This window comes from Tachysurus fulvidraco, chromosome 23 (assembly GCF_022655615.1).
Source record: "Tachysurus fulvidraco isolate hzauxx_2018 chromosome 23, HZAU_PFXX_2.0, whole genome shotgun sequence".
Taxonomy (NCBI): domain Eukaryota; kingdom Metazoa; phylum Chordata; class Actinopteri; order Siluriformes; family Bagridae; genus Tachysurus; species Tachysurus fulvidraco.
The window spans coordinates 11605892-11618239 of record NC_062540.1 but is presented as its reverse complement, the minus strand read 5'-3'; the positions used below and the strand labels follow the sequence as shown (position 1 = coordinate 11618239).

General features: G+C 36.1%; 1 protein-coding gene and 1 long non-coding RNA gene across 4 annotated transcripts; one reads left to right on the top strand and one right to left on the bottom strand.

Annotated features, from left to right (window-relative positions):
• Positions 1 to 4148: 4148 nt before the first annotated feature.
• On the bottom strand, positions 4149 to 6095 carry LOC125140065. Its single transcript, XR_007139302.1, has 2 exons — positions 5300 to 6095; positions 4149 to 4937 (listed from the first exon to the last, which is right to left on the bottom strand). It is a non-coding gene; the product is annotated as an uncharacterized LOC125140065 (long non-coding RNA).
• Positions 6096 to 7241: 1146 nt separating this feature from the next.
• zgc:103759 (U8 snoRNA-decapping enzyme) lies at positions 7242 to 11589 on the top strand. Of its 3 annotated transcripts, none has more exons than XM_027170315.2 (5): positions 7242 to 7523; positions 9548 to 9588; positions 9795 to 9833; positions 10811 to 11036; positions 11108 to 11589. In XM_027170315.2, the coding sequence occupies exons 1-5, from the start codon at positions 7392 to 7394 to the stop codon at positions 11315 to 11317; spliced, it is 648 nt and encodes a 215-aa protein (XP_027026116.1). In that variant the 5' UTR covers positions 7242 to 7391; the 3' UTR covers positions 11318 to 11589. The 3 variants fall into 3 exon arrangements, with proteins under 3 accessions (XP_027026116.1, XP_027026117.1, XP_027026118.1); XM_027170317.2 differs by lacking the exon at positions 7242 to 7523 and adding an exon at positions 7575 to 7802; XM_027170316.2 differs by lacking the exon at positions 9795 to 9833 and having other exon boundaries at positions 7246 to 7523.
• Positions 11590 to 12348: the final 759 nt, after the last annotated feature.

The window sequence follows — 12348 nt, the reverse complement described above, 5'->3', positions numbered from 1 at the left end:
CTTGGCAAATTACCAACGCACTGTTAGTTTTCTTTTAATTTGTCACTAATCTGTATCTAAAAGTTGCTCTAGATTTTATGCTCTGTACTAGATACATAAGGTAGGACTTGACTTTGGACACATAAAACATGGAGAAATAGAGTATTATGTATTTCTCAGTAAAGGCCACAGTAATGTCACAGTAATTCTCCTTTAAGATATGATATAATGGCTGGTATTTACACTTAATCACTAATAAAACCTGAACCTCCTTTTGGTTGTTGGGGTTCCGAGGCTCTCGACCTTGATAGCCAAAGCCGAGATAAGAGTCCTGTAGCAGAGAGCAGAGCCTGCTGTGGAGGCCGAAAATAGAAGAGAATACTCCCAGTCGTGATGGTAGCCATTCCATGTGGAGATAGACATGTTCAGAGATAGACATGCTGTCTGGCATGGCTCTGTGGTTAAAGAGGCAGATGCCACTTCTGTTCAGTTATTATTGGTTAACAGTGTTTTAGTGTGTTCAAGTAGTCAAGTCAAGTCAAGTAGCTTTTATTGTCATTTCAACCATATATAGCTGTTGCAGTACATAGTGCAAACCCGTTAATTTATTTATAAAGATTTTAGCTAGGTACCGGAAATCAATCGAATCCTAAGTTGATTTATAATAATAAATTGTTTAGCTTTGAATAACATTAACGATATTCATTGTGTTTAGATGGACTATTAATCTGTACATACATGGCTTCAGCTGTTAACGTTGCCTTAGAGTAAGGATAGAGTGAGGTTTATTAGCTTTTATCAGTTTTTTTTTCTTTTTCATCTTATTGTATTATTATGATTACAACTATGATTATGAGCATATCTATCTTTCTAACTGTCTGTCTGTCTGTCTGATTATTATTATTATTATTATTATTATTATTATTATTATTATTATTATTATTATTATTGTACTTGTTAAACCATGTGTATTGTTTATCAGTGTAAAATAGCCTTATTTAACCTATAAAATAACCTAATTATTAAATATAATAAGTATCATATTAGACTTATGCTTATATGTAATGTTTTTATGGTTAATTTCTTAGTTTTATTTTGTAGTTTAGCAGAATTTGTTGTAGCCTTTATCTCGTATGCAAACCTTGAAAAAAAGTGATGCAATAACCATCTGAAATCATACAGACTTCCTGGAACTGCACATGGAGCTCAGCAGTTGTTTTAGATTATCACATACAAAGTTATTTCAACTGAGTTTAAAAGACTGAAATGATGGCCTGGGGCCCTATAGGGCATATTGTTTTATATCTTAAAAACTGTGGGACTTTTTCACTGATCAGAGAAACACACTCTCCTATTGTATTTAAATCTTTACTTTTTTGTGAATAAGTTATATTCTTTATTATTATTATTATTATTATTATTATTATTATTATTATTATTATTATTATTATTATTATTATTATTATTATGAATTGTATTTTACACCTTGAACTGTTTTTGATGCATACTATTATACATTGTTTTTTACTTTTATACTTCCTTTTCTGTTTTCTTTCTCACATAAAGAGCTTTAAGAAACCTATTATCATTATTATTATTATTATTATTATTATTATTATTATTATTATTATTATTATTATTCTGTACATTTCATTTTCTAAATGGTTTGCGTTTACTGGAGCTTTGAGTAACTTTTGACTTCCTTTCTTGATTTGTATACACTAATGCAGGTTTTGTTTAATATCCCTCATTAATCACAGGTTAAATACGTTGATAGACCATGCAGGACAGTTACTCAGCACACTGTGTGTGTATGTGTGTGTGATTGAGTGATAAACTAGAGAGAGATAGAGAGACTGAGTCTGTTTAACTTTAGCTATATCTAGGACCTCTAATCTCCAGCCCTCCTCCTGTATTAGTAATAATGTGAGCTAATCAGTCTTTTAGCGAGTGTCTCTCAGAATGGACATGCGTCATCACCGCCACCTCATGGCTCTAGTTCCAGGCTCAGCTGCATTGTGATAGAGCTGATCTCCCTGTCCTCCAACATCTTCTACCGCTAAAACACACACACACACACACACACACACACACACACACACACACACACACACACACACACACACACACACACACACACACACACACACACACACACACACACACACACACACACACACACTTTAGAATGTAACCTAGATAAGAGCACCTGCAGCTGTTTGTCTATTTTAGTCATTGTTTTGACAGCGAAATGTCTCCCACCCTATCTGAGCCTGACGCCTAAACCAGGACAATAGCCACTAGTGCTCATAAAACTTAGTAATGTAGATCCAGAATAGCACAGCCATGCCAGAACAATCTGCCACACAGTCAGCCCAAATAAGATGGACAGCACTAACAAGGTTTTGATTCTAGACCAGTAGGTGTATTTACGCGTTTCAGCTACTATAGATAACAAATCTCCACTTTGGGGCATATAGTCTGTCTGTCTGTCATTAATATTTACATTTATGGCATTTGGCAGATACCCTTATCCAAACCCTATCCATCTGCCCATCTATCTATTACTCCATCAATCCATGCAGATAGCAATAGTTAGTTATTTAGATGATGCTTTTGTTCAGAGTGATTTGTGTTAACCAACTCCATTACTATTGTTATTTTCTGCTGAAGCAGAAGTGCCTTGCTTGAGAGTACTGTGTAATTAGGGGTCATCTGGGATCAAATCCTTGACATTTAGGGTCAAGTATATACCATATACTATAATGTTTGGCATGTAGTGTCAAACATATGAACTGCATGACGTACAAATACCTTAGAGAATAAACAATCACAAATCAATTTGATCATTAAAATTGTAAACGAATGTAGAGCATTGATTGCCGGATTTGATTCCTATTTCTGCGATTCTGATTTCAGTCAGTCTTTGAGAAAGTATTATGTTGCATACATTTTAGGCTTTAGAGATTCAGTTTCAGTTTTTTTAAGCTCCACATTTGTCCAGTTACTATACATTTGTTATGGCAAGTCAGTTAGGAAATCTGCTTTGTTCACATTAGAGGTATTCTTTATAACTTTAACGTTATAAAGGCAGATTTATTTTCATGAATTAACAATATCATAATTCCAGTAGGTGAAAAGTTTGTAGTCACCAAGCTGATCATCTCTTGAAAGACCCCAGAAATTGATATAATGACTTTTACTTAATTGGGAGTGCATTCATAGCAGTATTTCAGGGCCTACTTTTATAGAAAGTGTTATTCACACCATGCTAAAAATCCAAGCAAATCAGCTAAGACCTCAGAAAAAAAATGTGGACCTCCACTAACTCAGCTCCAAAGAACTGAAAGAACCATGAACAACTGTATACAAATCTAACAACTTGGGACCAGACAGACATGACATCTTTCAGGAAGGAGCCACAATAAACTAAATGAACTTTGTTTTAAATATTTTAATGTATTCAAGACAACAACAAAATAAATTAGTGAAGGATGCTTCAGGTTCCAAGTGTACACATCCACACTACACAACACTACACCAGAATGAAAGCCTTTTGGTGTTTTACTCTAAAAGGTACTGGTGCACTTCACAAACTAGGAAGATAATCTTAATTAGGATGCAATATTGAAGCAACACCACATTCCAGCAGGACGAGGATACTAAGCATACCTACAATGGCTTAAAGATAACAAAGTGAAAGGTTTGAAATGACAACAACAATCACAGACAATTTGTAGATTGATTTAAATAGCACACAGACTTAAACCAAGCGACGAAATTCAAGTGTTGTGTTACAAAGTAACAAGCATTTTAAAAGTAAACAGCAGGCAATGGCATCAAATACTGATAGATTACATGTACATTCTTAACACACCAAATAAATATTTATAGATGCCAATCAACAATCATTCACCTCTTTGGGCTGTTTTTTCTGGATTACCCAGAATAATCTTCTGAAACATGAGGAGAACATGCAAACTCAGTGCACACTGTGGGAATCAAACCCACAGCTCTGGACGTGCGAGGCAAATGTGTTAACCACTGAATCATGGTATTCTATTATATATGAACATAATCAACTTTGGGGTCGTAACACATGCCACCCAGACATGGATCATTTTTCTGCAGTCGTATGTCCCAAAGTGTTTAATTTCTCTGACACCATGATTTGTGAACAATTTTATTCAAATTAAATTACAGTTTCACAATGTTTATAAGAACATGTCTGCTATAAAGCACTGACTCCTTCCAAACTGCTAAAGGAATTTACTTCACAGCCGTATCTATTAAAGCCATGAGGTTATAGAAAATTAACCCATGCCTTCTGATCAATTGGATTAGACAAATCAAGAGCAACGAGATGTCATTTTGATGTCTTATCTGTATATTAAACTGATTTGGGCCTTTAAGGTAAACAGGTTTCCATTAAAACCCCTAAGTTATGTGTGTATGCGTCTATGAGTGTGTGTATGTATTAATTTTGAATAGAAACATTTTGAATGATGTCCCTGGTAAACTTCCGCCTTGTGTAATGAAGTAATGAAGCTCACTGATGAAATTGTCAAGATTATGATTTTCTGTTTTTTAATGTAGGTGAATATAAAGCACACATTTGTAATTGCTGAAGCATTTACTAATACACACATAGACATAAAATTCCAACAGAATGCACTTATTTTATACACAGATATGTACATGACCTTGTACAGTTGCAGTGTTCCCACACAGACATGGTGTGACACTGCAGGAGCCGTGATCATAGGGAGGATATATGAGGAGAGGTCACTGTGCGGCTGCACAAACATAATGTGTGTTCATAGAGAGCCGCTCTGAGAGAAGGCAAAGCTTCAAAGAAGCAGAGAATGCTGGCGGTGAGCGGATGCCTCTGAGCGGTTCAGTCAGAAAGCCTCAAGAGACAAAGTCCACACCTGTCCCTTGTGACAACTGCTGCCCTCCTGTCACACACACACACACACACACACACACACACACACACACACACACACACACACACACACACACACACACACACACACACACACACACACACGCACATTGTCATACTATTCTTATGAGGACCTTTTATTTACATAATAATTACAGAAGCTTATTAATTCTACACCTAAATATTAGCATCCTTTAGTTTTTTTTATTTTATTTTTAAAAGAATAACAAAATAAATAATGTTCCACACCAAGATATAAAAACATAGACACACACCAACAAATCCAGTACAGTATATTTTAGATATTCACAGTACAGATAAATATGTACACTCTATAATAACATTTAAATTGAATCAATAAAAAAAATTAACCTGTCTGATGGTGACACATTAATGTATGAAGCAAAATGTCCTCATAGTAAAACCCACTCAAGCTGGCTATCAGAGTGTAAGGCTCAGAGGTTAATGTCTCTCTGATCCTTAGTGTATGGCTGTCCTGTGTAGCAATGTCCAGCTGGTGCAGGCAAATGAAGACAAATGATTTTTCACTTAAAGGGTGTGGCTGTGAAACGTGCTCCTTCCTCTTCTAGTCCCATAGCGTAGTGATGTTGCAAGCCTCCAATCCCGCTGTAAGGCTGCTCAAGAATTCTGACAAGTGCTGGGGGCACGAGGCCAGACACTTGAGCAGCCATCTGTTTCCTGCCTCACTGTCTCTCTGCTGTATTCTTACACCCCTTAGATGGACAACACACACTCCAGGCCGGGCTGCATACCGCTCAGCAGCACTCTGCATGGCCTGACACTTAGCAGCTTGTTTTGAGAATAAGAAAACTGCAGGCAAGTATGTGTGTCTATGCCGTGAAGATTATTTTGTCAAACCACAAGTAGGCAAACAAATAAATTATTTCTAAATGGTACATTAAAACCAAGATGTACAGTATATAGACATATAGACATCAGTAACAATCATTAATATAAACTGGTGTTACAGGTTCCTCTCAATTACAGCATCATATATTATATCCCAGGTCCACCAATCTGTCACTGCTGGGTCCACCAATCTTTGAATTCCAGGTCCTCCAATCTGTCACTGCTGGGCCCCTGAGCAAGGCCCTTTACTCTCAATTGCTTAGGTGTATAAAATGAGATACAATGTAAGTCACTCTGGATAAGGTTGTCTGCCAAATGCCACAAATGTAAATTAAATGTTATGGTACCATTGCTATTTGTTACTATTAATTTAATTATTTATCCACTGCATCTCTGTGTAAGATACCACAGACTATTTATCATCACATCATGAGTTTATCATCATGTCATTAAAGACAGTTCCTCTTTCACTCGATTAATGTTGTACGTAAACATCCATCTCTAAAATAAAACTTACACAGGTATAGAAATTAATTGATAAATATATTTCTAATTTAAGAAGTTTCACATAAAAGTTTAAGTGCAACAACTAAGACTTCCATTATGCACTATATGACCAAATGTATGTGGACACCTGACCAAGACACTTTATGTTGTTTTCTTCTTATCACCTATCTGTCTATGTAGAATATGTAAGAGGATAGAGCTTACAGTGATTTAAACAGTATACCCCTATTACTCCTCCTCTTCTTCTTCCTCCTCCTCCTCCTCCTCCTATTACTACTGCTGCTGCTCCTAATATTACTACATACTGCTGATACTCCTACTGCTACTAAAACTACACCTTCTACTGCAGCCTGTATTACTAATAATATTACTTCTGTTACTAATATACTGATTCTAATAATAATGTTTTATTTATATAGTGTCTTTCTTACATTAAGGGTTGCTTTGCAAGATCCGTGACAGAAATAACATGGTTAAAACAAAATAAGAGAAAGTCTGTTTACATTTTTAATTAGAAAACAAATGTGACAAAGCTGATCTTGAATCAAGATTTGAAATCAAGCAGGGGGAATATATATATATATATATATCTATATATATATATATATATATATATATATATATATAAATTAATAAAATAAATTTTAATTAAATTAAATAATAAAAAACAATACAATACAATTAAAAATAAAATAATAAAAATTGAATTTATACAAGATTTCCCAAAGGCTGAATGTGTAACTAGTCAGGCATGGCATTTGGTATTCTCGGGTTTACTTGTTTATATTTGATAATATATCAAATATTATATTTGATATATAATATAATCGTCTCCATTACCCTCACTGATGCTGTGAGGGTAATGGAGACGTTTTTAGCCTCCAGTTCAGGCCTGATAGAAATAATCATACACAGGCCATCAACACCAAGTCACTCCATTATCCAAACACTGCATGAGGTCTATGATGCAGGACTCATATTTTGAAATTTAACTTTATTAGGCCACTGTAGTTGTCTTGACACTGTTATCGGTTATCAGATTTATTAAGTTATTTCTCTGATAAGCTAAAACTAGCTCGAGTGCGAAATGGCTGCAAGAGACATAAGTAAAGAAGAAGCGTTGTCCAGACTGGACCAAAAACACGCCTGTCACATCCTGCTGTATGCAGATAGCAAAGCTAAACTCTTCGGCAAAATCCCAATTAAACATATCGTACTGGTAAGGAAGTTTTTATTTCTTAGTCTTATGTGGGATATGCCATGAAATTCAGTGAGATCCACAGCAAAACCAGACATAGGACTCATTTTTTACAACACAGAGACGCACACAGACAGCCTTGTATTTTGAAATACCATAAAATGGCGGTGAGGACGCCACAATAAGGTTTCCGTACTTTAGTGCACGTTAGCACCGTCTGGCGGTTAAAATGACAAAGTGCAGCCATTAATAATCTCCACACTGGGGTATTTCTGTACTGTATACACGATTGGCTCGAAGGTTTGTGTGCACTATTTCCAGTCACCATAAATTAACGAGGCTCCTATAATACAGCTGTAACCATAGTAACATACAGTTACAGTTGCACACACTATTGAAAACATTTCAAATTAGCCTACTTAAGCTAAATGGGTGGTTTTTACGAGTCATTTAACTTATTTGGTTGAATATGGAAATGTTGGTGTATTTAAGTAGTTAAAGTCATGGTTCGTTATTAGTAGAGAAGCGGCTCACACACACTCTCTCTCGCTCTCTATCTTTATCTATTTCTCTCTCTGTCTATCTATCTATTTCTTCTTTCTTATTTCTTCTCTATATATCTATTTCTTCTATCTTATTCATTCATCATTCAGAGTATAATCCTATGTATACATTTGAACCTGTTTGTTTGTGGTAATTCTGTGGTAGTTATATATGTAAACATCTTAACTTAATCAGGGCAATATTAAAATAATTTTAAAACAATGGATGTTTTGTGGTCCATCATTTAAAAGAAAATGACCCCACTTGTATATGTAAACAGTTAAATTGGTATAAAATTGTAGAGTGTAGTCGGTAGGCTACGTTATACGCAGATAATGTGCTGTGTGCACTTAATGTACTGCTAGAGCTATGCAGAATTATTCAGCAGTGATTTGGCCTGTGGGAACACTGAGGTACCATCTGCCTCCAGGAGGTAGTGTGAGATGGCTGGTTCAGATGGCTGGATATTTTGACACTCCTCCAGGCACTCCTCAGCTACCGTCTGTAGTAAATGTCCTGGACGGAGCGAGGTTCCCCTCATGTGATGCACTGGGTAATTTGTACTACTTTAATGCTACATGCAGGATTTTATGGTTAAGATCAGCACGGTTCCCAAACCAGCTGTTAACGCTGCTAGTAAGGATGCCCTCGGATAGAATCTTTTACTGTGCATGAGGTTGTAAAGGTGTTGCTGTGTGTACCTTATAACAGGCCTGCTGTGCAGTGACCATGCGAAATCCTCAGTGATGAAGACACCAAGGAATTTATAACTTCATAAGTCTCTGCATTCATTATTTTCCTGTAGTCCATGATCAGTTCATTATTTATATATTTGTTTTGTGTACATACAGTCAAGAAAGTTTATTTCATTTCAATGTATTTTATGTGTATCCTGTATATTGTGTATAGTTAAAATGAAAGGATATCTGTATACACTGGTAACTCAAATTGAAAGAGGTGTTTTGGGCAGTTTTATATTTTATGATGAATTCAAAACTAAGCATTGATCCATTCTCAGTTGGTAACTAAACTGCTAAACTGCTCACTGTCTCCTTAATCATTACTTCTGCTTCATTAAACTACTTAGACAACTTCATTACACAATCCTCAAAATGGCTGCCAGGGTTTGTGCTTCTTTTCTGGCAGATAAAAAGCAGTAATGACGTGAAACAAAGCTTCAGGCGTTGGTCACGTGATTATGGGTAGAGTGAACAAAGCGCTGGGACAGTGTATCAAGATTGTATGGTGGATTTCGGTACAAAAAGAATGAACGGTTTTGTATGAAGGGTAGAATCACTATTATCATTATCTCTATGATCGCTTGCACTATATATTTGGCTATATATTTAATCAATCCTTCTAATTGTATGAAAATCAAAGTCAAATCATTAGCAAAAACTAATAATTAGGACTTGAAACCACCTTTTCCCCAACATGCTTCTGCAAATGCGGTCAAAACACCACACACACACAAATGAAATAAAATTCCACATCTTTTTCAGATGCAGATGCGCTTTGATGGTTTACTCGGCTTCCCAGGAGGGTAAGTTAAATTAAAGAAGCTACATAAATTCTAACCGTTTCACACTAAGAAGAAACAGGCAAACATAGACTCCTGTGTAAGTGAGCAATTTGGAGTTTTCAAATTCAAAAACAACAACTAGCAGTAAGGTGACACATGAAGGCTGAGTGAGAATCTAATCCATTTGATGCAAATTAGTTGATCCATCCCTCCATTTTCTGTGTCAGGGTCACAGGGAACCTGGAGTCTATCACATGGAACTCAAGGCAGGGATACAAGGGGCACAAACCCACACACTTACACACGCATTCAAACTAGAAACAACCTAGAGATGCCAGTCAGATTACAACACAAGCGTTTGGAATGGGTGAGAAAACTGTAGCACCTTGGAAAAAAAAACACGGCCAGCTCCATGCACACAGGTCCAAGGTGAGAATTGTACCCACAACCAAGATCGGTTTCCAAAAAACTGCTTTCTTTAAATTACTTGGGCTGCTCCCTGGCATGAGATATTACATCCAATATTCTCCAGGTATACAGATTCATCAGATTTTTTCCCAGCTAGATTATACTTCCTATTATTTTACTTTCTATGCTTTTACTGCCTACTGTCAGCACAATCATAAGCTCAGCTTTTATCACAGAAAAATGAAAGAGAAAGTTATAAACAAGAAGTCGGCTCTGGTTCCAAGAAGTAAATTAGATATATAGACAAATCTCTAGCAGTACAAGAAGTAAAAACAAGAAGTCAAAATATATGCATTGTGCTCTATCCAAACACTCAGCTAGTTTCCAGATTGCATGTGATTAAGTAGTAAACGTTTAATATTACGTATTTATCTTCAGTAAACCTTAGTGGATTTGGAGCCTGTCCCAGGAACACTGGGTGTGAGTCAGGAACACAGCTTGTTAGGATGCCAGGCCAATTCAGGCACCATGCACTCACACCTAGCACCAATTTACCTTAACCAATTCATGTACCAGCATGTTACATTGGTAAATAAAATACATTTTTCTAAATAGAAATATAAGCAACATTTACAGAAACCTATACTAACACAATTACATTTTGATATTTAGCAAACAGCAGCCTGAGTATTTTGCTATTAATATTGTATTATCAGATCTGAATGTTTGGGGCTTTACACCAACAAATAAACAGTGTGGCAGTTGTGACATGGGGCAAACATTGTTACCTTTAAGTGTGATTGTAGATTAAGGTGTTTTGAAATGCTTACTGCAGGCTAGTTAAACCATCAGAGGAGAGTCTGGAGGCCGGCTTGAGCAGAGAGCTACAGGAGGAACTGGGGGCAGCGGTGTCTGTGTCCGTGAACGACTATGTGTCGTCTCACCTTGCTCAGTCTCCTCCCAGCCTCATCTTACACTTTTATTGCAAGAAGATTACAGAGTCTGAGCTGCTAGAGATCGAGAAAGCTGCGGTCTCTAATGCTGTGGATCACGGCTTTGAGGTAAATCCACAAGCTTTCAAATAATATTTTTTTTTTCATGTTAATGACCTAAAATCAATCTCTCTATCTAGGTATTGGGTCTGACTAGAGTACCCCTTTATACCTTGAGGAATGGTGGTGGTCTTCCTTGGTTCCTGTCTCACTCCTTCATCAGCAATTCACGTGCTCAGCTGCTGGAGGCACTGCAGCGTTTGGAATTGGTGTCACCTCGGAATCTGGAGGAAGCGGTTAAAAAGGCAGAGGAGATGAGACATATAGTCAAATCTGATCCTCCACACTGACAATGTCTCTGCAAACTTCCTGATATCAAAATGAGCAGAACAGCCAAAATGTTCCAGACATCTGCCTTCTGGATCTTATGTTTATGTCTTCATGTCATTTTGCATTCAAAATAATCAGATGTAAAGAAGTACATCTTGTTGATCTATACACCTGTTAAATGTGTGTATATATGAAAAATCTTTTGTTTAAGATTTTCTATTTTATTTCTTAAGGAAATAAACTTTTGTTTTGCTTACACACACACACACACACACACACACACACACACACACACACACACACACACACACACACACACACACACACACACACACACACACACACTTCACATCCAGAGTGTTAATGTTTAATGTTAACAAGTGTGAAAATAAATAAATTGTTCTTTTGGAAAAATGAGTGTCGTTGGTTTGGTTTTTGACTCAGGTGTGAGCTTGATGTTGTCAGGATTTTGTTCAGGGATGTGAAAACAGACATTTAAATCAGGTTGGAGATATGAAAAATAACTGTGTTAATGGTACTCAATTTAATCTTGTGGAACGTGTTAAGTACATTCAGCAATCAAATCAGCTTAGAGTAGTAATCACATCCTGTCAGTTTAGAACTCAATCAAAACAATCAATAAAGCATCATAACAGTTCATCATTTGTTGTACACGTGTCACAATGTAGTTATACATAAAACTATATATATATATATATAACAAAATTGTGACAATTGTGTACAATAAATTTACATTTACAGCATTTGGCAATAAATGATGAACTGTTATGATGCTTTTTTTTTTTTTTTTGGTGTGCATATGAAGACAGATAAACCACCGGACTACAGTGTCATACAGCAAATAAGCAAAGGCTCACATAAATTGTGGTGTCTCTTTTGTTCTTTGCCAGTTTGAAATGGCATCTTAAGAAATGGTGATATTTTACTGCTTAATTTGTTCATAGTGAGTTCATAACACTGACTCCAGACTAATTTGTTCATACAATATTAGTTAAGATGAATTTGGATTAGATTAGTTACAGTATGTAAA

What these genes read in the sequence shown, in the direction of transcription:
- zgc:103759 (XM_027170315.2), top strand. Translation starts at nt 7,392, where the DNA reads ATGGCTGCAAGAGACATAAGTAAAGAAGAAGCGTTGTCCAGACTGGAC. An exon ending in CAATTAAACATATCGTACTG is followed by an intron (nt 7,524 to 9,547) that starts GTAAGGAAGTTT and finishes CATCTTTTTCAG; the next exon opens with ATGCAGATGCGCTTTGATGG. An exon ending in TCTATCACATGGAACTCAAG is followed by an intron (nt 9,834 to 10,810) that starts GCAGGGATACAA and finishes TGCTTACTGCAG; the next exon opens with GCTAGTTAAACCATCAGAGG.